The following is a 27,366-nucleotide window of genomic DNA, read 5'->3' on the forward strand; positions in this document are numbered from 1 at the left end:
CCCAGCCGCTCCGCGGCACGTGGGATCTTCCCGGACCGGGGCACGAACCCGTGTCCCCTGCATCGGCAGGCGGACTCTCAACCACTGTGCCACCAGGGAAGCCCAATACAGACGTCTTTGACATTGACAATCTGTCCCTTCCTAGGCCTCTTGCTCCTTAATAATCACCTTGACTGTTTGAAATTCTGATCTCCTTTAGCTTTTTTATGCACCCTCCTTGTTCTTCCACAGTGAATGTAGTATTTGATCTGTAGCAGTGGACACTGAAATTCTCAGGTGCCTTTCATGCACAGTGGGCATAACTGGCCATGCCTAGGTCAAGAGCAATTGGTTGCTCTTGTTTAAATGTGATCACGTATTTAAAGCGCGTGGCCTAGTGCCTGGTGGTGGCCAGTAAATTCACGTTCCCTTCTTGCTCTGTTCTGTTGTCTATCCTGCCTCTTTTCCAGTTGTCTTTGAAAGATGGTATTTACAAGATTCCTTCCTGAACTTTTTCTGAATCTACAGCTTCTCCACTCCTGTGATTCTTGTGTTCTTTGCAGATATTTTCCAAATCTCTGTCTCTAGTTGTGCTGACCTCCAGACCTGTATTTCCAATTGCTTCCTGAACATCTCAATTTAAAGGTCTTGAATTCAGTGACCACCTCGCTGACCTCATGCCCTTCCTTCCAAAATCAACTCCTCTTCTTCTAGTCCCTCTTTTGGTTATGGTGTCTCTTCTCTCAGGTATTTGGTCTGGAAACCTTATAGCTAGTTTCAATTCCACTTTTTCTACATCCTGCAACATCTAGTTAGAACTATTGGTTTGGTCTTGGGTAGAGTGTTCTTCCTTTCCTCGTTCAAGGGCAAGTTTGGAAGTAAAGTTAGCTGCTTGAAGTTAGGCCAAGCAATGGCTACTTGATTGATATTCGAAGTTGTAGGTCACAGAGTCTGTGGGACTGAGAATAGGGAAGGAATGATTGCAAAATGTCCCTGGTTAGCACTGCATGGACCAGGCCAGACCTTGCTGTATATGGAATAACCTATCTCTCATAATCTCTATTTTTCAAATACATGAAGGTGCTACTATAGTTAATAAAATGCCAATGTATTTTAAAGAGTTATTGAATGTGTAGTAACCTTTTGTCATTGTAGAATTTTTCAAATAATGCATACTGAAAGTGCAACTGTTGGGGGGTTTCATCAAATGTTATGATGTCATATGATGAAACATGGATTTCAAGGATTATTGACTTTCATTTGTTCAGAGTCACAAATGCATAGGGAAAAGAAACATCAGGGATTACATGAGCTTTCAAAAATTAGATTTGGGGGAAGAGAAATCATAATTGAAAATCTCAAAACACTTGACTAGTAAGTTTAGAACTCTCATCTGTTATAATCAAGATAGGGGTGTGTGTGTGTGTGTGTGTGTGTGTGTCTAGGATAAGTCCTGTCTTCTGGGTTTACCAATTACTTGCTGGATAACAGGGAAATAAATATATGTGTAAAGAAGCATGACGATAAAGGAGTGTAGTGCGCACAAAGTAAATGTGAGGTCTGATTCCCGAACGTAGTAATGCTTCCCAGAAGAGGTGGTGGCTGATTTTATTTAGGCTTGGAAGTGCCCACCGAAGAAAAACACACAACCTAAATGTTGTGAGTTATGTTTTATTCGGGGACCTTACTGAGGACTATAGCCCAGGAGAGTGAGGAGCTTCTGAAGAGGTAAGGAGGAGCCAGGATATATAGGAGTTTTTGTTGGAAAACAAAAAACAACAACAAAAAATACAACCACATAGTTGAACGTCGAAAGGTTACTGCTAATCACAAAAAAAATCTTAAGTTAACGATGTAGTGCTCTTCTATGTATGGGAATATGCAAAAGTCTGGGCTCATTGCAACTATTCCTTAAATATATATATCTCTTAACTATTTAGGGTTAGTATCCTGTTTTTCTCCATGCTGAACTCCCCACAGAGCACACTGTCATCGGGGGCTGATGGCTTGATGGTAGGCAACATTCCTTGTTTACTAAAATTGCAGACAACACGTTTTTGTTCTGCAGAGGAGAGGTTAAGATTTTGTTATTCGGAAGTGACTGAGAACTTGTGAACAGTCCAAGTAAGAACAAATGCTACACGGTCTAGTTTGACTGAAATGTAGGCTATCTGAGGAACAACTGGGGCTGGATATGAGGCTTTTGAGTGTCTCTACTCTTCTGTTCGAATTTGATGGAGTACACAGTGGGGCCCCTTGAAAGATTTTAAACACAGGCATGACAGAATCAGTGTGGACATTGTACTTTCTTTATTACACAAAATGGGTATTTAAAAATTACGCTTAAATCCAGATAAATGGCCAATGAAGAAAGTGGAAGCAGAAACTAGAGGAAGGGAGAGAGACAGAAAAACTGAGAAACTACAGGGAAAGTAAAAGGATCTTGGTCGAAGAGCTAGGTAGGACATGGCTGGAGCTCTAGGTTGTGCTGGAGGTAACCTGCTTTTGTTTACTTGGGCTGGGAGCTTAGAATGCTATCCTTGCCTTGTCTCTGAAAGTTTACTTTGGTTGTTCTACCACTATGCCCACGTCTTTTCATGTTTTTTTATCCTTAAACCCTGAGAGGCTCCTTTCCTTAGGGGCTAGTTAGCTGTAGTATTAACTTCGAGTGGCAATGCCAGCAGCATGAATACCATCCAGGACCAGTCTCCTCAGTGGGATGTCTTTATAGCTGGAGCAGAAGAAGTTCTGTTGGACGAGCCTGAAGAGCTGAAGAAAAGGAAATGTTTTCTTGATGTCCCTTCCTGCTCTCCACCTCTCTCTTTCCCTCGGATTCTTGCTCTGAATCACCATCTGTTTTCCACCTCACAGGGTGTTGGGGTTAATATCAGCTCTGCAGTCTGTGACTCAGGGTCCAAACATCCTTAATCGGAAACCGCATCATTTCAAGTACGTTGAGGAAACGGGTTTCCTTTGTGGCCATAGGACCCTAGTAATCTTAGTATTCTCATATTCTCAAACCATGGATCATGTTTTGTTATATTCTACCCTCTTTGATTTTTTTTTTTAAAACTACATTTATAGGCACCCTAGCTGTGACACTGCACTGTTTTGTTTAAAACACGCACCTGCTTTGTTAGTAAAGGAAACTTTGCCAAGAGAATTGTATGTAGGTGGGTGTGACTAACTCAGCAAAGAGACTTATCTCTCATCCTATCTGACCGAGGTCCGGAGGCTGCCTTTGATACGACTTATTTCTTCCCTCACCAGCCCCACCCACTCCAACCTGTACGGCTCTTTCCTCCCCCAATTTTTCTTATCTAAATAGTTTAGCTTTTCAAAACTAGTCAGCCCTCTGGATTTATTTTCCGTTGCGTGACCTGAACCATGGGCTTCCTACTCCTTTGAGTGCCAGGGACTCACAAGCCGAGAGCATTCACATTTTGCCTCTCCACTTCCCCCACCCTTTAAGTATTACCAGCAGACCTTCTTGCCTGCCTGCGTTGGGGTTGTACTCTTTCCCTCTAGGCAACTTTCAGCACAGCCTGTAACATTGCGAGGCTGTTTGAAGGGAAATCTGAGTCCCAGTGGACAAGAAACATAGGAACAGGAAAGGGAACCCAAAATGATCTTTGTAAAGCTTGGTTCACAGAGCCAGGGGTGGTCTGGCCGTGTGTCCGGCCTTCTAGAGCTGGTCATCAAGGTTTAGATGCTACAGGCAATTCATCCGTCCATTTATCCAGCCTACCAGTATGTCATGAACAGCTACCAAGATGCTATACGCAGTGCTGGAGATTTCATCGCAAACAGGATAGGCACATTTACTACTGCTACTGATCAAGAGGTGCATTCTACAGGGGGAGATGGGCCGGGAACCTCTAAACACACAGTTCATTACTGAGCGATACTTGTGCAGAAGGCGGGGTTGAGGAGAGGGTCTGTAAGAGTGAGGCTTTCCTTGTGGCTGGTACCGGCATCCCAGGAGTCCCTTCTTTTCTTATAAGCTGAAGATGACTGTTTTGCACTGTAGGCTAAGGACTGAGCTATATCATCACAGGGTCTATCAGGAAAAGGGTATGAATGGTACCAAATCTGAAAATTCTACTCTCATTTTTTCAGTTTTCTGGAAACCAGCTAGCTATCTGCGGTCTCCCAATTAGGTCAACGTCAGCTCTGTGCGGAAACAGGAAAGTAAAGACCCCACTTGAAAACCAACAGAGCCTGCCCACACCAACAGCAACCTAATGTCAACTCAGAAGCTGATGGCTCTTCCTTTACTTCTGTTGCTGTTGACACATTCTTGTCAGTTGCGCTCCTGGTTCCGGTTTGCCTTGCGCTCCGGAATCCGGCCCTCGGGCAGGCTCCGTGTCCGTGGGTGCTGTCGTGCGGCTGCCATCAAGGTGTGGCTGCTGTACGTAAGTGGTGGGAAACCTAGGCCTGGTTACTAGCCTCGTAGAGACTGTTGTGTTGGTGGGAGGTGTTCTATCATCAGCGGTGGGAGTGATGGCCCAGTCTGCTCAGGTACATCTAGACATGACTCATTTCAAAGGACACAGCCAAGGGGAAAACCAAAATTTACTCCTCATGTCACTTGTCTGGTATCTTAAGTCCACATCCAGGAATATTTTGTGACCTCACTGGAGAGCAAAGCGAGTCCTTTATGTCATTTACTTGGAACCCAAGCTCTGATCCCTGCTCCTCTATCCCCACCCTGGTCCAGGTCACCATCGTCTCTTCTTGGTCTCCCTCAACAGCCTCCTCACTAGTGACCCTGCTTCTACTGGTACTTCCCAACACCCGTCTTCCACCAGCCCCCAGAGTGATCTTTTGAAAAGTCTCTACCCTGCTGGTCTCTTGGAGCTTGGTGTTGGCTTTCCTCCTCAAGCTTTCCCTAGAGACAGCTCTTCTTCTCTAAGGATGCACACCTCATCAGGGGCCTTTGCAACTTCCTTTTTCTCTTGGAATGCTTCTCTCACATAAATCTTCACATTTGCTGGCCCTTTCTTAATTCAGAGCCCAGCTCATGGGTCACCTATAAAAGGCCTTCCCTAAACACCTGCTGTAAGCCCTTTCCCCAGTCTCTTTCATGTTACCACTTTGCTCTCTTGTAATTATACCTGAGCCACTAGAGTGTGTGCTCTTCCAAAGCACAGACGCCCTCTCTGTCATCCCCTCCCTCTGCCAGGCATATGCAGCTGCTTAACTGTACATGTGGAGTGAGTGAGCCTTGATGCCATAGAGAAAAGACATCTGTTTTCTTCGTTCTCTTTTCTGATTTTAGTAAGTGGCAAAAGGAGCATAGGAACACTCAGAAATCTCTGCTAAGACAGGTAAGAGAAAGTTCAATAAAGAGTTTAAAGTTATGAATTTATGGGGGAGTGGGTTGTTTTGATAAGCCCGTAACTCAGACCCGTGGCTGGTGAGTGGTCGAGCTCAGGTCCTGAGTTCTGTGGATGAGCCCACACCAGGCCTGGAAGGGAAGGTCAATGTACTGGGGTCATTTGCTGAATAGCATTTGAACCAAACCATAAATGACTTTTAATGTTTATTAAAACATGTTAGCTCTTTCAGAATCATTGAGTCTATCAGATCCTGGGAGGAGTATAGACCAGAATTTTAGAAGTTTAAAAAGAAATTTTATAAATTATGTAGTCTGGTGTCCTGAGAGGAAACAGAGGCCCAGAGACCTTCAGTTGGTAAATATTGGGACTAGAACCCAGCTCCGGTGCCCACAGAGCCTGGCCTCTGGATTCACTTCCTGCACTTACACATATGCTAGGAATGAATTCTGACATACCAAGTGTAACCTTGACGTAGCCTTGAGGAAGAAAGCTTCATTTTGTTCATGGAGATGATCATCCACCTGCCAAATGTTTTTAATGCTTTTCTTTTTTTTCTCTTCTGGGAGGAGGATTTATGACTTCAGCCGTTTTTTTTTTACTTCTTCAAATCCGAACCTCATTCAAAATGATCCCACCTCGGGGCTAGGAAAAAGTTTTCTATTCTAATACATAAAATACAGGTCTTCTCATGGCCTCAGCTTTCCAGACACAAAACTGATCTGCTTTTGACAGCTCTGTGGAAGGACTTTTAATGTTTCTCAACTGCTTTGTGATATACAGAAAGTAAGAGTAATTAGCAAAGAAATTAAACCATTTTCCAAAATCCAGGTTGGTTATGATCTTGTAACTAGAATCCTAAGAAACGTTTTCAATTTCCCATGCTGCTTATAATCATTTTTGAAGGTTAGTTCAGAAAATTGTTCTGGGCCAGTAAAGATTTTTGTACATCTGAGATGAATTTAGGTTATGTTAGTGAAATTCATTTCTTCTGTGTTTGGCAATAAGCCTGATTTGTTCTCCTGCTGGCTTTAAATGGCTCTCACTGTCACCCCATCTATATTTTACAAACAAGAGTTGTCCCACTCTTCCTTCATATGACCCAACACTGCGGGAACTTGTCAATATCATGGTCTTGTTTTTGTTTTTATTAATATCAATTTTCATCGTGATTGCTTGTGTTTGATATTTGGGATGAGATACAAATGAAGAGATGATGACTTGATATTTCCCCCTGGCATCCCTGTTTGTGATTTATAATTTATACCTGGGAAAGATTTACTGACCTAACTGATAATCCTTCCCAACAAAAGATAAACACCTGTATAAGTCATCAGTGTTAAGTCAGATGCACTTGAAAGGGACAAAGAATTCACCTGCAAGCACTTTTGGCATCTTGCCCTTTCCCATGAATTCAAACTGCTGACAGAGAAAGCTGAGGCTGCCAGAGCACTATCAACAGGAGAGCTCCTGAGGGAGGGACCAGCCCCACCTGCCATACTGTAAGGACCATCGTAGAGGCCTGCCCTTTGTGCTTTCATTAGCGGAGATCCGGTGAAAGCAAAGAAATTGTCCTAGTGCTGTGGAGCTCAGATCTATGAATGTGCAGCTCCCCAGCCTCCCTTTTGTCCAAGTGGTCCTGTAGAAATCTCACAGGTAAGCCCTGACCAGTTGCTAGTCCTTCCTTGTCAAGGTGGGTGCCCATGGGCTCTCAGTGTCACGCTGCCTATTCCTGCTAGCTTTAAACTGATTTCTTGGGACCATGATCTGTCAGCCTGATGGGCTGAAAATGCATTAGATAAAGGATCAAACCCACCCCACCCCTGAAGCTTGCATGAGTGTAACTGAGTCAGTGGGAGAGAGTGAGTTGGTACTAGCACTATTTTATTTAAGAGTGAAGTCATTGGTGATCTCAAATGTTTGGTCTGCTGGTTCTTGCTCTGATCTCTCAGATTGTCTCTATACAGCACCAAACACAGACGGTGCACGTGCCCCATGACTTTCACTTGGTCTAGACTAGGACTCTTCAAGGAGCTCCTTGGGAATTTTTTGTTGTTGTTGTTCTCCTCAGACGTGAGCAGTGTTGGAATAGTCAAACACATGTAGTATTAAATTACATGTAATTTAATGCTAATATTAAACGCTGGCCGATAGTTATATAAAATCACTAATCCACTAATGCAATACCAAAGACAAAACAAATGTTTAACCTGCTCATATCCATTTAACATAAATCCCCTTTTTATCATGAGTAACTCAGAATTTTAAAACTCTCTCCAAAAATTCTCAGTACGATAATATTCAAAAAATAAACAGTGGGGCCTCCCTGGTGGCGCAGTGGTTGAGAGTCCGCCTGCCGATGCAGGGGACACGGGTTCGTGCCCCGGTCCGGGAAGATCCCACATGCTGCGGAGTGGCTGGGCCCGTGAGCCATGGCCGCTGAGCCTGCGCGTCCGGAGCCTGTGCTCCGCAACGGGAGAGGCCACAACAGTGAGAGGCCCGCGTACGGCGGGGGGAAAAAAAAAAAAAAAAAAGTAAACACTGAAGGGGCCCATGATCAAAACCTCAGCAAAGAATTGTAATGCATCCCTAGTAACGTTAGCAGTGAGTCTTTTAAAGCTTCTTTTTCTTCTTCTGAGCTCCTTGGGCCCCATCAACATAACAGAAAAGAAGAGGGAGGCACTGAGCAGTTGTTACTGTAGTCATTTCAGCCACATAAATCGTGATCTGTGACAACTCAGGCTGTAAAGTCGTTTGGATGACAATGACCAGCGACACTGCCAGTTAATCAAATAGTTGTTTAACATGTGTTTCTCTTGGTCTGGCCCTGGCTTCAGAACATATTTCATTCATTCCCAGTCTTGACAATCTTTACTTTTAAATGGAGAAACAGCAAGTATAGGATGTACCTAGAGTTAATGAGAGAACCTCCACTTGGGCTGTGATCTCCCTAAAAAGAGGGGCCTTGTCGAAATCAGTCTGGTAAATACCCAGAGTGCCCACTTCCGTGATCTGTTCCTGGCTGGCAATCAGTAACTCTTGTTTTATTTTTTCTGGGTAGAATCAGCTTCCTGGCCAAACTCTTTTTCCTTCAGGAACATTCTACTCAGGGGTCACCTGTTCTTACAGATGCCATCTTTCTACTCCGTTCCTTCTATATGCAGACAGTCTTGGGACTTCCCTAGTGGTCCAGTGGTTAAGACTCCTTGCTTCCACTGCAGGGGGCGCAGGTTCCATCCCTGGTCGGGGAACTAAGATCCTGCATGCTTGCGAGGCGTGGCCAAAAAAAAATAAGCAGATAGCCTTGGGTTAGGTGTGTCAGAAAGGTCCCCATAGAAGCCTGCAGGTACCCCTGCCAGAGAGCATCCTTAAGATGGGAGTGGGGGCAGCAGTCTACTCTTCCTGAAGGCAACATTTCCCAGATTTTTAGGGCTTAGTATGTGCTCAATGAATACTTTCTATCATGGTTACTATAAAAGCTTAACAAAAACATTATAATAATGCTTAATAAGTGTTTGCTAAAACATGAACAGCCGAATGAATGAAAAGGTGTGCATACCTGCTAGTGGATGATCTCTTTACATAATAATGCTGATCACATCAAGTATTAAATTCAGAGTATGAGGAGTGGGATCCTTTATTCAGTGCTCTGACCTCTTATTTGAAATCAGTGGATGTGTAATGAACCACTAGCCTTTATGTACCCCAAAGATCAGAGGCCGAAGAAGGCGATAGCACAACTCATTGGCAAGTTGGTCCCTCTCTGAAATGTCAGGGGTAATCAAGTTCGGTGTGAATGACTTCAGAGTCGCATGCCATCCCTGTGATTAATGTACTATCTGTGGTGAGGTTGGAGCCTATGTAGCTGCACTTATTATGTTCCCATATATTTTCAGTAATTTTATATTCAAGGTCAAGGCAGGGATTAGGTGTTTTTAAGAACACGATTAGGAAATTCCCTGGCAGTCCATAGGTTAGGACTTGGAGCTTTCACTGCCAGGGTCCAGGTTCAATCGCTGGTCGGGGCACTTAGATCCCACAAGCTGCCTGGCACAGCCAAGAAAAAAACAATAATAAAAAAAATTTTTTTTAAGCCGTGATTAAACACTTTGTATGTTTAGCTCATCTTAAAGTATTTGTTTTTCTTGACTTTTTTTTCTTTATATTGTAGACATTTGTGATTTTTAACTTATATTTGTTTCCTTTCCTAATATAAACTTTTACATGTTAGAAAAGCAGATAAACTTAAATTTTGTCAAAGCCTTAAAAACATTATTATAAATCATTCAATTAAGTTCTGCTCAACCTATGCAAATTTATATCTTAATACGATCAATAAATTGAAAAAAAATCAATCATTAATCTCAAATTTTATCAAAGAAAGTCACGGTCATTGATATGTGAAATTTAGTATGAAATAAAAGGAAAAGATCCACAAAATTTGTAGAGCTCTGGGGATTAGATTGTTTCCTTGAAATAGTCTCATTGTTTTTCAAGGCAATATTGAAATCCATGATTTGTTTTTTTTTAATATAGCAAATTTTCAGTGTCCTAAATGGGAGCATAAGAACAAGGGTTAGAGGTAAGAATAAAGAATCTTTATTTAACAAACTACATATTAAATATATACATATATATATAGAGAGAGAGATTACAGTTTGTTGTGCTGCCTTCTATTTTAAAATTGTTACCCCCTATAAAATTGCAATAACTTACTTGTTTCTAGCAATGCTCTATTCTGATTTATTATAAATTCATGTTAACTCCCATCTTAGAGAAAATTGTAAAGATCAAACTAAGTTAAAGTTTCTAGCCTCACTGTGGTCAATTCTGGTAGCAACCTCTGGGCTTTAGATCAGAATAGATTCTGTCTCTTTCAAAAATACTGAAGCCCTTTATTTGTCCTGTCAAGTCACTTACATCTAAATTTGGAAACCTAGTTGCCTTTGTTGGAGCCCTTAAAAATTCCCCCATGAGAGAGAATCCCAAACTGATGTAGCCAGAGATTGGAGCTAGCAACCTACATTCCGGTCAGTACCTTTACATATATACAGAGGAAGGCTTTTTTTTTTTCTTTTTTTGTGGTACACGGGCCTCTCACTGTTGTGGCCTCTTCCGTTGTGGAGCACAGGGTCCGGACACGCAGGCTCAGCGGCCGTGGCTCACGGGCCCAGCCGCTCTGCCACACGTGGGATCTTCCCGGACCGGGGCACGAACCCGTGTCCCCTGCATCGGCAGGCGGACTCTCAACCACTGCGCCACCAGGGAAGCCCCAGAGGGAGGCTTTTTTAAAGCAGTTTCTGGCAATGGAATTATACCTTATTAATATGCTGAACCTACTAACTCATTTTCTTCTTTTCCATGTTTAGTTGAACTTTGTCTTTGGAATTTCTTCTGTTCACGTTGACTCCCTCCAAGTTTACCAAAGAGAAATAGCTCCTCAAATAATTAGACTGTGTGTTTTTGAGGCAAGCAGGGAAAATAATAAGTTATTTCTCCATTGCATTCTTTTTACTTGTGTTCAGTAATTTTTGTGGAGTTAATTTAAATTTAGCAGGCTTTATGTGAACTTGCTTCTAGAGGATTTACTGCATCTTATGTGAAAACCGTCTGCATCTGACATTTTAGAATTACCTACCTATTTATGGAATTATACTGCATTCTGTTGAAAGAGCAAGTCAATTTTCAGTGTAGATTTTTTCTGTCATTTTCTTCCCCTTTGTCTATTTTTTGTGAAAGCTACTTCCAAGGTAAGAGTGGAAACAATGGAAGGAGCTGGAGGGTAGAGAATAGGATGGAACAGTGGTTTGCTGAAGGAGATGGTCTGCATCATAAACTATTGATGGAAAAAAGAAACCTCAAAACCCAACCCAATAATTTACTTAATTTTAAAAATGTTCTTACATATTTTTAAAATAAAAATAAAACTTTACCTGAAACCTATCTTGTGTATGATCGCTAAATAAGTTGCCGATGCTATGAGACAGAATTCAATCCAGGGTTTTTCACATGTTAACAAAGGAAATAAAACAATGAACACGTTATCTCATAGTGTTTTTGAAATTATATCCAGTTCTGTTCAAAAACAAAACAAACACTTGAGTTTTATTTATTTATTATTTTTTAAAAATATATGGATTATGTGCACCTTTGCAGCCTGTTATATCCCACTGTAGTAATAATATGTTACCCTTTTAGTGAGTAGTTAATACAGACCGGGCACTGTGCTTCACTGCATAGGTATTGTCTCATCTAATAAGTACATCAGCCCCCAAGTCAGGCTACATCACTTTCTTACCATTGCTGCAAAAGAGTAAACTTTCCACCAACCATCTTACTGGAAAAGTAATTTGACTCAGTACTATAATATGTACATTCACTTTAAATTGGCTTTCAGGGAAGGGTTTTTAAAGGCAACATTTGGGGTGACTGCTGCAGGATATATGACTTTCTTCTGATTGGTTAGTGATGAGGTAACAGGGTGGTGTTCCAGGAATCTTAATCATCAACTTTCTGATTCCAACCAGTCTGGGGTCTCATTGTAGTTACTATTTACCACCTGGGTGGGGGTCATAGTTCCTACAGAACTCAAAGATGTCTATCCGATTGTCATGTATAGCCCTTGAGGAGGAACTAGGGCTCTGTTTTATCTCTGAGCTATTGTTCAAGCTATCTTGCTTAACTGCTTTTCCTTTGTTTCTGCATTCCATCACTTCTCTAATTAGTAACTGCTTGGAACTCGGGGAGACACTGCAGGGTAACAGAGATCAAGGAACCTTAGATTCCAGGCTTGATCCTGGCATACTCTAGAAGGAATGGTGGGCAAGTCATTCATCTCGAAAATGAGTGCGTTGGACTAGATTTAATATTGGCAAAGTATGACCCCCAGGCCTGACATCTGTTTTTTATGGTCTGAGAGCTAAGAATGATTTTTATAGATGACATTTGCAATCAATTTGATAATAAGGCACACTTTTTTTGAACTCCAATTAAGTGGAATATTATCCCTCCAGATAGGAATTCCATTCTTCTCATTAATAAATAGCACTTAATTGTTACTATTATATTCTGAATTTCATCAATTAAAAATTTTTGTAGAAATTTCTTAGAATTTTATCTTGTTATGTAATTACCTTCTTAATATCCTTGGTCTTCCTCTTGGCCTGCAAAGCCTAAATTTTTTACTATCTAGTGCTTTACAGAAATGTTTGCTCGCCCCTGGATTAGATGATCTCTAAGCTTCCTTAAAAAACTCAATTTCCATTTTTTTTTTTTTTTCCAACACATATCAGGAAAACCAGTCGTGGAATGCAGATGACTGGCACAGTGTAGTTTTGCCAGTGTTTTGCTATTTATGAATGGAATAGTCGATGGTCCCAAAGCAGAGCCCAGTTTCCCTGTAACAATTGTCCATCTTTACCCTGTAGATTTCAAAAGCATGAGGAAATCTATAAGCCTGATATATCGGTTAAGCTACACTGCCTGGGTTAGAAAACCAACCCTGCCCTGGGCAGATCGTTAACCTCTCTGCCTCAGTTTTCCCGTCTGTACTATGGGGGATGTGTTGATGTTCACAACTTCCCCAAAGATGGCTGGGGATTGCACGTTTCTGCAAAAACCTGAAAGCAGAAACCTTCTTTAGAGACCTCACTTTATTTTATTTTTTAATTTTTTTATACATTTAATTTTTTTTAAATAAAATTTTTGTTTTCTTTGGCCTCACCATGCAGCATGCGGGATCTTAGTTCCCTGAGCAGGGATCAAACCTGTGTCCCCTGCATTGGGAGCACGGAGTCTTAACCACTGGACCACCAGGGAAGCCCCCAGAAATTCTCTTTGATAGATTGTTTTCCCCTTAGGAAAACCTCTTATGTTATTCATATAATATACAGTCTAGCAAGTGAACAGTTAATCAGAAACTAATTTGATAATGGCCATTACGTAACTTTGATATTTCTAAAATAAATTCCTAAGCATACTGAAAATACTGTATATCCAGCACACCAAAGGCAGAGTTCCCCATAGTACCCGTCTGGAAGTGTGTGCCTAATATCCTACCCACAGGATGAGGGTAGAGGGACCCCAGGCCTCCCACAGCCAAATGTTCCCCCTGGACCAGTTTGCAAAAATGGCTCAGATTGCCCCAAGGGAGCCACTGTTGGACTTTCATCTTTAACCTTCTGGAGACTCCAAATTAAAATGCAAATTTGTTACCCAGGAAGGTAATTTTTAACACATTAATGTTTATTTGTTAGTACTTTAGCACAAATTAGGTTTTTTCAAATTAGCCAGCTGCCTGAGAGCAGTGCTTAAATAGAAGTGAATCAGACTCCCAGAGGTGGGTTCGGGGTAAATTTGAGTAAAGGTCCATTCCCCATCACTGTCAGTGCCCAGCATTTGCAAGAGTGCCTGTGTGTGGTCACACATGAACACACACACACACACACACACACACACACACGTGCGCGCGCGCGACTTAAGATTCCAGACTTTAGCATAGCATTATTCAATAGAAATACAGTGCAAGTCACACAGATGATTTTAAGGTTTTCAGTAGCCACATTAAAAAATGTAAAGTTTCAAAGGTGACATTAAATTTAATGGTATTTTATTTAACTCAGTATATCCAAAATGTTGCTTCAATATGTAATCAATATAAAAATTATTAATAAGTTAGTTCTCCTTTTTGAGTACGAAGTCTTTGAAATCTCCTGTGTATTTCATATTTACAGTTTGTCTCAATTCAGACCAGTCCCGTTTCAAGCACTCAGGGCCCTCTTGTGGCCAGTAGTTACTCTGGACAGTGTAGACCTGGAAAGTGGGTCACAGACATGTGGTTGACCGAGGCAGCAACCTGGTGGGCTGGAGGGACAAATGGAAGTTGGGACCACCCGTACCTCCCCATCACTCAATTATATCAGTGTCACATTTTGCTAGAAGTCAGTCTTAATGCTGACTCCACCACTTAGCTGTGTGACCTTGGGCAAGTTACTTAAAACCCTCAGTTTTTTCATTTGCATGTAAACACTGTAAATGCTCAATGAATATTTGATGTATCATCACAATTGATATTATTAGTAGCTATTTTTACAAACTAAATGAGTTTAAATGTGAACTATAAAGGCAGTCAGGTGCAATCAATCTTTCTGTATTTCTCTAAAAAGGAGAAAAATGACCAAACATCTATATATATAATATCTTTTAAGAGTAGGCTTCACTAGTTCCTGAAATTGGGCATTCCACCTCATGCAAATCATCTATACACTAAGAAATCCTGAAGATACTACCTTGCCTTAAGAACCATTTTGTTTTTGTTTTTAACCAAAAGTAGTTATATTTAAATATTCCACAAAGGAACTTCTACAGAAGACTGTCCTAAAATACAACCTCATTATAGTAGTGGGTCAGCCAATGAAACAAAAGTTTTTCTTTCTCTTCTTTGTCCTCATTTGTCTTCCTTTATTTAAAGTCAGCAGAAGGAACTAATTAAGGCAAAGCTAACGGAGGAGAATTCAGAGTTTTGCATGGCACATGTGAATTAATCTTCCCACAATGGCATATTTGAAAGATCAAGTAAGGCACTCCTTTTCTGTACCCCATCTAGTGAACCCTCACCAGCAACGGGGCAGAAGGAAGGCATGTCTTGGGTGTGCAGTTGGGCTCTCTCCAAACTTGCTTACCAAGTCACTATCATTCAAAACTACAGTGTAATGGTTTTCACCCAAAAGAGAATGATGGAAAATCATAACACGTGTCAATGCTTGCTATACACGTTTCATGGGGGTTTTGTTTAGAATGAAAGATGTAGTGAAGATTTTAAGACGCAAATAAATGGTGATTAAATATGGAATGTACGTACACATCCATGCACCAAACGCTGCAAGGCTGTGAACCACACAGAGCAAAGAAATGTACTTAGCCATCAGTTTAGAAGGTCATTTTGAATGTAGGCAGCAAAAATGGCTGTGTGCATGAAAAACCACTACTGTATTTTGTATCCTGAAATATTAATAACATGGTCTTAATGTAGTTGAAGACACAAGAATGTGTTAAGGGTAGCAAGGGTCGCTGAGAATAGCACAATGACAATTTTGTATTTTCTGCTTGCGCTTGTAAAAGCAAGAGGAAAAGAGAGTAAAAATAGTGTGTTTAAAGAACAGCAGCCTTCAATTTCCCAAATAGATATAAAACTCTGTATTCTCCAAATAAATTCACAAATACTTACTCTTGGTAACATTAATATACTAGCTTCAGGGAAACAGAAAAGAAGTATAAAACTGAAAATTCATTTTTCCCTTAAATAAACATGTATATATACAACTAATTTTTGAACTTTAGGAAATTCAAGATATCCTTCAATTTGATTTTTGTGAACTAGGAATTCAATTCTTTAACTGGAAGTAGTCTTATTGGAATAGAAGTGGAGGAAATAGCAATGCTTTTTTTTCCTTAAGTTTTTGAATGTGTTCTGTTTTCACATGGCAATGAATCAGTCATAGGCCAATTTTGTTGTCAATCTCCCTCTCCCACTGTGAGTTGTTACATTTTGATGCCTGATGAAACGAAGGTGCACAAGGATTAGGCAGGAACGTGGAAAGTTTTCCTCCAACATCCAGATGTGAAAAAATAAAAGCAATTTATCCCTTATTGGCCGTCCCAGCCCCGAGCGACCAGGTTTCCACAAGTTGCCTTTGTGGGCTGTGACTGACTGAGTGAGACACGAGACCCAGTGGGTTTGTGTCAAGTTCAAGGACTCATTGTGTTTGAAGTGGAAAGAACGAGTTTGACCCTCTGTGCTTCTTCCTGCCAAAGCCACAGTTTTTGATTTTAATCGAAACCCTAGGGCCATCTTAAGCGTGACCAAGAAGCACCTTGCATGTTGAACCTTATCTAATGATATGATGCGTATCATATTGAGACATAAATCTCAGTCATAGTCATTGGAGCAACTTGTTTTTCTAAGATGCTGCGGTCCAGTGACAGACGAAAGCAAATAAGGGAGAGCTTGATCTCCGAGAGCTTTTATTGTCGGTGCTCCACACGCCATAAAGTTTTGGCTCGTTAAAGGAAATTCCATAAGCAACTTTAGTTAATAATGGTGAAGTAACTGCGCGCTTCTCTGGTGCTTCTGCTGAACTCCGTTTCCGCCTGCCGTTACCAGAGCATGATTAAGAAAATACCAACAGGATGTGCTGGACGGGGGAACAGACTTCAACTTGAAGCCGTACAGATGCTTGATGGATGAGTAACGAGACAGGGAATGTGGCCATTTCTCCTCGGAGAATCACATAGTTCTGTGGATCTCTTTTTATCTACTGGTTTGAGTAAAATCTGCTGGCGCGGCTGGTCTCTTGCGGTGGTCACGCTGATGGAAAAGGCCCTTCTCCCAGCTGATATTTTTGATAATTTAGAAATACCCAAAGTGTGTGATAAATGGAGAAAATTGAGAGGGAATCATACTGGAAAGATTGTGGGTAACTGTAACATTTTTATCGTACCTCTGGTCTCATAAAATAACTTTATTTTTAATGGCCTTGTCACTGTGGGTTTAATATGGATGGTGTCAGTCAATTTTTATTTGAGGTTGAGACAGATTTGGGAGGTGATCTTGAAGGGCATAGGGGAGAAAAAAAAGGGAGAGAAAGACGCTATTAATTATTATTTATAGTGAGATTTCCCAGAATTATTGAGTCTTTCCACATTAGTCAGAGCGGTCCTCGGTGTCAGTGTGATGTTAGATGAGGTCATGGAAAGCGTGTCAGGTGCATAAGGAACTATATGGCCCTGGCCCATGTTTTCTCTCCACCAGCCACTTGGGCTGTGTGTGCAGAGGGAGGGCGGCGTTGGAAAAATGGAGGAAGGGGGAAACATGAGGGTTTTATGAATTTGAAAATGAACGCCAATATCTGCCAATCTTGAAAAAAAATCTGAACATATTATATTCCAGAATCTACCGTGGGTAGTTTTATATTATTTTCCCCTGAAATCATGATCCATGTCTTACCAACTCTTTTCTTTTATGCTTGGTTGCTTCTGTTGGTCTTTCACTTTGGTTCTCTCTGTAGCTGAGCGTAATTAAGAAATAATCACCTACCAATTTTTTGTTGGCGCTGGGATACACTTCCAGCTATTTGGTTCAAAACCATGCTGTCAGATTCCATAGCATGGGGCCAAGAGTACAGGCTTTGGGGGCCGAGCACTTGCAGTCAAAGCTGGTCCCTGACATTTACCAGATGCATGGTCTGGTGCCGACAGTTTACCGCTCAAAGCTGGTATTCCTCATTTCCAAGGTAAGACTAGTAACAGTGCCTGTGGAAAGGGGGCACCGTAAGGATCAAACGGCATCATGCATATAAGCATGTAGGAAGCGCGGGGTAAACTTCAGCTGTGCTTTTATTGACACAACTGGTTTTAAGAAATTTTTTTTCCACAGGGCTTTGCCACCTGACCGTAATGTTAATGGCTCTTAAAGAGTGACTGTTATCAACAAATGTTTTGGGTTGTTTTACCTGCATCTCAAACCAGATGCTCACTAGTGATTAGCAAAAATGTCTCCTTTCTTCTGAATCAAGGAGGTAACATTTCGCTTTGCTATGTTATCAGGGGTTTATGTTGATTTTTTTTTTTTTTCTGCTTTCCTTTAGCTTGCAAAATTGGATATTACAAGGCCCTGTCCACGGACGCCAGCTGTGCCAAGTGTCCACCACACAGCTATTCTGTCTGGGAAGGGGCCACGTCGTGCACCTGTGACCGAGGCTTTTTCAGAGCCGACAGCGATGCTGCCTCCATGCCCTGCACCCGTAAGTTGTACGCTCATCTCCCGTTTCTTAGATACCAACAGCTTTCATTTCCACCTAGCAGGGCACTGCTAGGCCTTCTCCCAGGATAACCATGCAGGGGGCAAATGAAATGAAACATGCATCTTTTCCCAGTCAGAGCAGGGGCAATCCTTAGGGAAAGAAAGGCTCTTTCTCACTGAGTTTGTCGCCTTCAAGATGCACAGCTGCCAACAGACGACTTGGTGGAGCAGAGATTGAACATTCAGGGGTTGTCTGACACAGTGTAATTAGAGCTGAGACTGGAATTTATAAACGGCTTTACCGTTTCATCTAGGACTCCTGGGGAAGAGTGACAGCTGCAAGGGAAACAGGTATAGGATGGGATCACATGTGGGCAAGTGGTTTCAGTTCTGTGCACAGATGTCATAGCTTGCAATGTCATTACCCTTCTTCCTTCTTTCCTCAGAGTTTTGTGTTCATAACATTTAGACCTGGATCCTAATAAATGCTTGTTTAATGATAGACACTGAACACATGCTGGGTTAAGGAATGGATGGGTTGGCACCTCGGTATGCAGGGGAATAGAGAACTCCTTTCTCACACTTTACATGGACAGTGTTTCCGGGGGTTGACATTCCTTTCATGCATACTCTGGGATTCATAGACCCTGCAGTGGCTATGACCTTGACCAGAGCAGGGAGTGGTGGGCCCGGGTATTCCACCCCTGTGTTCTCATTGACTGAGACTGTGTTTGGAGGGACAGAGCTGAGTGGCCAGGCACAGGGGCTTTCCACAGGTTTTGGCTTTGTCTCGCAGCCCACCATTTAGTACCCAAACGACTATCTAGCCTTTTAAGTTTCAGTCTCCTCATCTGTAGAATGGTCTAATAATAGTACCTCCCTCATGGTTGTTGCTACTCAGTACACTCATGTTATTTACATACTATGTAAAATGTATAAAATCATGCTACTTGACAGATGTTAGCTTTTACTGTCATCAGGACTTTCATTATTTTGTTCCTTAACTACCGAACATTCCATCTTGGCTGGCCTGCAAACATCACTGCAGATAGCAGGTTGTTTTTCTGGTTTGGAGTCAGTTGGGTCAGCTGGGGGGCCATTGTCTAGCCCAGTCAAAGACCACCTTTAAAAGGAGTGAGCGGAGAGGGCTTCCCTGGTGGTGCAGTGGTTGAGAGTCCGCCTGCCGATGCAGGGGACGCGGGTTCGTGCCCCGGTCTGGGAAGATCCCACGTGCCGCGGAGCGGCTGGGCCCGTGAGCCATGGCCGCTGAGCCTGCGCGTCCGGAGCCTGTGCTCTGCAACGGGAGAGGCCACAACAGTGAGAGGCCCGCGTACTGCAAAAACAAAACAAAAACAAAAACAAAACAAAAACAAAAAGCAAAACAACAACCTAAAAAAGGAATGAGCGGAGAAACTGCAGGGCCATCCCAAATTTGTACTGAAATTGCTGTACCCTCCGGAGTTCATTTCATAACCAGAGAGGATAATAATTATTGTCATAATAACTACAACAACCATTTTATCATTATACCCAGGTGATGCATTAGGCACTTTTGATTAACTTATCACAGGGCTCATATGATAACAATCTATGAGCTAGACATTATCTTTATTTTAGGGATGAGGTAACTACCAGCTCAGAGATGTTAGGGGTCGTGACCAGGACTACACCCCAGCTTGGTGGTCGTGCTGCAAGACCAGAAGCCTCACACAGTTTCTATTTATTGGGAGGCACTCTTGCCCTCTTCCTTAGCTCATGCACACATTTTCAGAGGGAAGGAGTATATTAGGGCCAGACTTAGTTGTAAACATAACTGGACGAAGATTTCCTCATCTTCTTTTTCTGTTCCTTCCATAGACTAAGTACTTTCTCTGGATGCCATGTATATTTGATATGCTCAAGTCCAGCCTGTTTCTTTTCCAATCTAAATATTCTTCTCTTATGTTCCATTGTGTGCAATTAGTTTAATAATGAACTCTCCTCCTCTGTCCACACCCACTACCAACATTTCTCCAGTTGAGATTTTAGGGCACAATAGCAAGCTCAAAGGGAAATATAGTGGGACAACAGTGTGATAATTGCCCTCAATTTGCATCATGCAGTCCAGCACCTACATTCCACACAGATAAGTCTTCTCCAGGCTGGGGCTTGATGGTGAACCTCATAAAATTCACCTCTGATGGCAAGACAACCTGGCTTTTTCTCCCAGGTATTTTTAGTCTTATGATTCTGATCTGTTATCTAGCATTCTGGGGGGCCATGGGCCAATCACTTAATTCTTGCAGCTTGCTGTGTGGGAGCTTAGGGAGACCCCAAAGGCTGCCACATGCCTGAGTTACTGGTATGTTTACCATATGTGTAAAAGTGGTTTCTGAACCCTTGGAGTTGTATGTTTCTGTAGGAGTAGATTATTAGCTTTACCCTGACTACGCAAATGAGAGAAAGAAAATATTGATTTTAGCCTATGGTTAGACCTGAAAGTTTAACATGAAAGTAACTTTTGCATTTTTCAGAGATTGTTTTCAAGAGAGGTGGCTTTTTGTGCCATTGATAAGAGACCCATGAAAATACCAAAGCAATATGTGATCCTTAACACTCTCCTAACAAGATCATTGCATTTATTGTATCTCTCTGACTCTGAGTTAAGAGGAAACACAGTGCTGATGTTAATACCACACACTTGAGAGGCTATTTAATCTCTCCAAGCCTCAGTTTACTGATCTATAAAATGGGATTCTCACTATCTACCTGTGAGGTGGTTTTAAGAATTAAACAAGAAGGGACTTCCTGGTGGTCCAGTGGTTAAGACTCCGTGCTCCCAGTGCAGGAGGTCTGGGTTCGATCCCTGATCAGGGAACTAGATCCTGCATGCTGCAACTAAAAGAGCCCACATGCCTCAACTAAAGATCCCACACATGGCAATGAAGAGCCTGTGTGCTGCAGCTAAGACCCAGAGCAGCCAAATAAATAAATAAATATTTTAGAAAAAGAAGAAGAAGAATTAAACAAGAAGATATTTGCAAAGGTCTGGCACATGGTAGGGATATAACGAATGTTTGTTCTCTTCTTTTATCCCCAGCTGGTCACTTCCTTCCCCAAATGACCTCCACAGCAGACAGCCAGTGCATCTCACTGCCCCTCTAAAGGGCTTGTCTCACTTGACTACATGATTAAATTACCAGTGGCTGTACTGTACTCCAGAAGCTCTGGGGGTAGGACTGAGGCATCAGTATTTTCAAAAGTTGCCCCCATAATTCTACTGTACAGACAAGGTTGAGACCACTTCTCTGCAGAGTTGAATTTTTAAGTTTTATTTTTTAATTTAGTAAATATTAACTACACAAGACTCTTTAAGACCTCTTTGAGATAGGGGTAATCTGGGAGGTGACCATATTTTGCTAACAGATAGACTAGTAAATTAAACAAAAGGATTAGAATCTATTCTAGCCTACGGCTCTCCTTCTAGATTTCTTCCATCCTGGTGAATACAGTGGACCTGCATTGTCCAAGACGGTAGCCACGAGGCACACGTGACTGTTTTAATGGCCACATTTCAGGGCTCAACAGCCACATGTGGCTAGCGGTGACCATACTGAACAGCACTGCTATAGAATATTTCTATGATCACAGAAAGTTCCATTGGACAGTGCGGTGGTAGATTTTTCAATAGAGAAGACAGTGGGAGTTTCTCAGAGAACCCCTTGATCAAATAACCCAGAAAATGAAGCCCTTCCCCCTCGCCCCGCCCCCAGCTTTATCGGCTTCTCCTGACAAGATGTGGGGATGGAAAGGAACATAAACATCAGGGATCCTTTCAAAGTGATTCCAGCCTCTAATCAGTTCTTCCCAGTTGGTTAAGCCAGGTGACAAACCCAATCCCCTTGTGCTGACAGCCATGATAATCAGGGACTTCTTTGTTCATTATGCTGTCTTTAACCCCAACATTCTTATGCAGCCCTGAGTTTAGTGATCGCTCACTGTGACGGCACACTAATGAAGAAATAAAACACACTCTCTGAGACTCATTCTTCTGGCCAAAGAGAGACTCTGCTCCACTGGCTTGTAAAATCAGGTTTTTGTTCACTTGGAGAACGATTAGACCCGGAATACAAGCAGCATTGGCTAATTTAGAAGGAAACACCTAAGAAGTTCTTCACACCGTCAGCATCGCTGGAGAACTTCAGAGAATTTAATGGAGAATAAACTTTATCTCTAGGAGGACTTTGGATGGAGCTTCTGGTTAGGTTAGGTTAGCATAAATGGCTGTGAGTTAGATAGGCAGTTTTCAATGGAGGCATCGTGTGAACATTTTCAAGAAAATAATCTGTACCTGTTAGAATAGAGAGTAAGAACAATGCTTCCTAAACGTGAGTGTGCGCAGAATCACGCGAAAGACACCTAGGGATTGGTAGGAGATGTCAGGCTTGACATTCTGCATTTTTAACAAGTCCCCAGATGCTGCTGGTCTGTGGACCACTTTTAGCCAGTAGGAATTTAGAGCCTCCCTGATGGATCGCATGTGATGGGAGACCCTCTCTTCTGTCCTTGTCACTTTCAGGCCGTTTCTTCAGCTCACTGATGACTCTAGAGAGAGATTTCAAGTGTTCTGAACCTTCTCCCTTAATGGAAATCGAGTACTTCATTTGTCTCCCAGATGAAGAAAATCCAACGTGGTTTGGAGTTGCAGAATCAAACACGGGCACTGTGGAGTCTCCACTGTGTTACTAGGTTACAGCCAAAGAGTGGAAATGTCAGTGTTCCCTTTAGGCACAGACATCAGTCAAGAAGGTCAACAGGGTTTTTGGAGACGTTGCCAGCAAGGCAGACACGCAGGCCTCCATACATACAAGGATGCCATCTAAGCTGATTAAGGGATTTTGCTTTCATGAACCACTTCTTAGAAGAAATTTCAATGTGATTTTAAGAAAATGGAGTATAGTTGATTTACAGTGTTTTAGGTGTGCAGCAAAGTGATTCAGTTATATATGTGTGTGTGTGTGTGTGTGTGTGTGTGTGTGTGTGTGTGTATTCCTTTTCAGATTCTTTTCCGTTAGAGGTTATTACGAGATATTGAATATAGTTTCCTGTGCTATACAGTAGGTCCCTGTTTATCTATTTTATGTATAGTAGTGTGTATCTGTTAATCCCAAATTCCCAGTTTATCCCTCTCCCCTCCTTTGCCCTTTGGTAAACATAAGTTTGTTTTCTATGTCTGTGAGTCTATTTCTGTGTTGTAAATAAGTTCATTTGTATCATTTTTTTAAGATTCCACATATAAGTGATATTACATGATGTTTGTCTTTCTCTGACTTACTTCACTTAGTATGATAATCTCTAGGTCCATCCATGTTGCTACAAATAGCATTTCAGTCTTTTTATGACTGAGTAATATTCCACTGAATATATGTACCACATCTTCTTTATCCATTCATCTATGGATGGACATTTATGTTGCTTCCATGTCTTGGCTACTGTGAATAGTGCTGCTGTGAACGTGGGGAGCACATATCTTTATGACTTAGAGATTTCGTCCTTTCTGGATATATGCCCAGGAGTGGGATTGCTGCATCATACAGGAGCTCTATTTTCAGTTTTTTAAGGAGCCCCCATACTGTTCTCCATAGTGGCTTCACCAGTTTACATTTCCCCCAACAGTGTAGGAGGGTTCTTTTTTCGCCACATCCGCTCCAGCATTTATTATTTGTAGACATTTTAGTGGTGGCCATTCCGACCAGTCAGTGTGATTTTTATCAATGAAATCAATGTCCTTTAACTCTGATGATCACCAACGCTTCTCCTCCATCTCTTTCCCCTTCCCTTTACCTTTCCTTGTAGTCGGGGAACGTAGTCTGGTGATCAGCAGTGCTGGGAGACCTTGACGCCTTAGTCATTCAGTTGCTCGTTCAATGGTTCTAGTCAGTGTACTTTTCCCCCTTTGGAAGACAGAACCAGTATTACATTTAAGGTAACTTTCCAATCCTTCATTGTGTTTCAAAATGGACTGGAAAAAATGCCTTGTGAGAAAGCAAATTGGCTTTGTATATCTGGAAAGAACGAACTGATTTGTTATTTTGCCTCTTCTACTTCTGAGCACCATTACGGTGCTCTGTACTTTTCAATTGGAAATCTGTCCTTGTGCTGTTGGGTCCTCTTTGTTTAACTTGTTTGATGAAACTTATTAGAGCCTCATGATTGGGGGCACTCTGTAAATAAGAGATTATTATTTTAGATTGCCAACTTGAAGGGCCTTCACAAATCTGTCTGTAAGTAAACGGCCTTGAATAATTCAGTCAGCTATGCCAAACAAACAAAGAATGATTGATTGATACTTAGATGTGGGCTAAAATATTCCAAAATTGCAGCTTTTAAGACAATTTGTGCTGGAGGAGCTCAGTGCTAATGAGGGCAAATTTACCAAGATCTGTGACGAAAGGTCCTGATTTGAGGAAAGCTTTCTGCAGGTTTAGGTTATCAAGAAATTGAAACAGCCTAGCTCCAAACAGCAAAGCATCACTTACTTTGTCTTTACATTTGCCTTTTCTAATTGAATTTATCGCACCACTGTATTTCCTCTAGAAAATGTATTGTTTTAAAATTACCATTTCAGTTCTATTACTCAAAGCCCTCCCTTCTAATGCTTTCTGACAGTTATCCACATAATGAACCATAATGAAATGATGAGCAATCTTCAGTGGAAACCCGATGTGGGTCCCAGTGGTGCTGTGTGACTGCGTTGTTAACATTTGAATGCAAATTAAAATAACATCGTCCTTACTTGTTTCCAAGGTCAGGAGAAGAGAGAGACTTTTTTCTTTTTTTTTTTTTCACGGTACGCAGGCCTCTCACTGTTGTGGCCTCTCCCCGTTGCGGAGCACAGGCTCCAGACACGCAGGCTCAGCGGCCATGGCTCACGGGCCCAGCCGCTCCGCCGCATGTGGCATCCTCCCGGACCGGGGCACGAACCCGCATCCCCTGCATCGGCAGGTGGACTCTCAACCACTGTGACACCAGGAAAGCCCTTTTTTCATTTTTTAAGTGCTTTAATTTTGGAAATCTCATATCGATTTTCCAACAAGCCCTTGAAGGTTCCACTGATGTTCATCTCTGCCCCAAAGACTTACATGCTTAACAGTCCAGCTAAGGGATTTTGGAAGGGATGTCTAGCAGGAGACTTTGATCTTATAAACCACAGGATAAAAGGTAGCTATTGGTTTCAAGTACACTACATTTCTTCCCCACCCAAAAGCATATTTCTTTTTGCCTTGGAACTGCAAGTAACTAATAATATAATGATGGAAGGAAGGACGTTCTGTGAAATTGATCAATGAGAGTGTAATTGGCTCTGGTGACAGACTAGTTAGTGGAAGAATGAGAATAAAGGCCAAAGATTCCTAAAGTTTTGTTCACGAAAGTGTTTCAGAAGATCCATTGGTTGATCCCTAACCACTTCACATTTTATTGTCTATGTTATCAATCCTTTTTTGAGAACATACTTTTATGAAAATTCTTGAATCTAAGGTTTGGTTATTTCATGTGATTTATAAAATTTGCAATATTAGAGTGTAGTTTCATACTGCATTCCATAGGACAAAAACTCAATTAAGACACCAACTCCCCCTTTTCCAGATCATGTGACGTAGTTTTTAAGGCAGAACATACGGTCCCACTGCCTGTTAAGCCAGCTGATAGGCCACCAAATGTGCCTGTCCTCTGGACCAAGAAAACTGATCAAAACAACCAAAGCCATTTTCATGATTCAGATGCAGCCTTCCACCCATTCCATTTTTAAGCTGCATCTTTAGTTAGATCTCTAGTTCAAGGTCTGACATCAGTTAGTGAGTAAACCACATCCTTGTTTCTTCCTTTTAAGTTATCTTTCAGCCTTTTGACTGTGAATAGAAACAATTACCTCTAAAGAACCCAAGTGCATGATTCTTGTCTAAAGACAATTAAGGATATAAGGGGAAAAAAGCATCAAGTGTGCTTAATGGAAAGCACTAGACAGACCCCAGGCTGATCACTTGCCGTTTGGTAAAATTTTAAAAGTTCTAAGGTATTCAATAAAGATCAGATATCAGCTCATTGAGTTATTTTTCAAAAATGCTACTTTAGCCTCAGCATTTTATCCTCCAACCTTATTCTAGCTTTATAGAGATAAGCCATCCGATGTGGACATCTTATCGGGATTAATAGTACAATGTGGATTCAGCCGGAACATGCATATGTTTGAGGAACACGAATGTGCGCCCAAGTGAAAGACTTGACTCTTCTGCCAGCGTCATTTAGCCAGGTTATTACAATTTTTCCACCACCATGAATAATTAAGAATGGCTTGTTACCACCCGAGCCCCGTCATCTCCGGGTAGCACTTTTGACACGACTCATGGAAGTCCTACAGTGGCTGTGCGCAGCATGCTTCTGTGAAACAAGGTCAATTAGACACTTTCCTGAGATCCCCTGGGGTGAGAAGTGGATGCCTTCTCTGCTATCAGCATTTTGATTTTCCTGTCATAGCTGACTCTTGCTCTACATGCCGTCTACAGCTCGGCAGAAGACGGACTGAGGGGAGAGGCCTGTTGCATAGATAGAATTGCCCCCCACCCTCCCGTGACCTTCCACCCGGGAAAGCATCTTTAACAAAAACTCCTACTCTTGAGTGGAATGTAGGAACCAGGCAGAGAGAACAGAGCACCATCTGGGAGGTAATGCCAGCGAACTTCAGCCTGAAGGGCAGGGCAGCCAGGAGAAATGTGAGAACACTCCAGCTGGGTCCACAAAGAATCCGTAGATATGCTTCATTTTTCCTTTGAATTGTCCGTATCTCTGGGAAGGGGGTCGTTTTAGCCTTTGAATCAGGCTTTCTGATCCTATCTTCGCACATATCGGCTGTGTGAATTTGGGTGAGTTGCTTCACTTTTCATATCTTAGTTTTTGGTCATCAGATTGCTTGGGGTAACAAGTACTGTTCTGCTAGATTTTATTATGGGGCTTAAATGAGATAAAGGATGAAAAAGGACTTGGCAAGAGGTGAATTCACAGGCTAGCTAATTCTAAAGCAAAATACTTAGAAATTTCTTTAAAAAATTACTTTTCGTGGTCTTTCATATTGTAACTTCTTCATGGATAACTGAGAGTTAACTGTATAAAGCACTTCAGCCATAAACTAGTCATCTTAAAATAAAGAAACTCCAACTGCAATTAACCTAGTAAAGAAAAGACAGATGGTTCCTGGGTGTAGAATAGGAAAAA

The 27,366-nt window shown here is 41.8% G+C and overlaps 1 protein-coding gene across 4 annotated transcripts in view; it reads left to right on the plus strand.

Annotated features, from left to right (window-relative positions):
• Positions 1 to 27,366, plus strand: part of EPHA4 (EPH receptor A4) — a 142,705-nt gene that overhangs the window by 45,666 nt on the left and 69,673 nt on the right. For all 4 annotated transcript variants that reach the window (XM_027120348.1, XM_027120356.1, XM_027120376.1 and 1 more), the window contains exon 4: positions 17,963 to 18,118. In XM_027120348.1, the coding sequence (XP_026976149.1) occupies positions 17,963 to 18,118 (156 nt within the window). The remainder of the gene's footprint in view (positions 1 to 17,962; positions 18,119 to 27,366) is intronic.

Source organism: Aethalodelphis obliquidens, unplaced genomic scaffold, assembly GCF_003676395.1.
Source record: "Aethalodelphis obliquidens isolate GAN/ISIS:26980383/991018 unplaced genomic scaffold, ASM367639v1 scaffold2, whole genome shotgun sequence".
Taxonomy (NCBI): domain Eukaryota; kingdom Metazoa; phylum Chordata; class Mammalia; order Artiodactyla; family Delphinidae; genus Aethalodelphis; species Aethalodelphis obliquidens.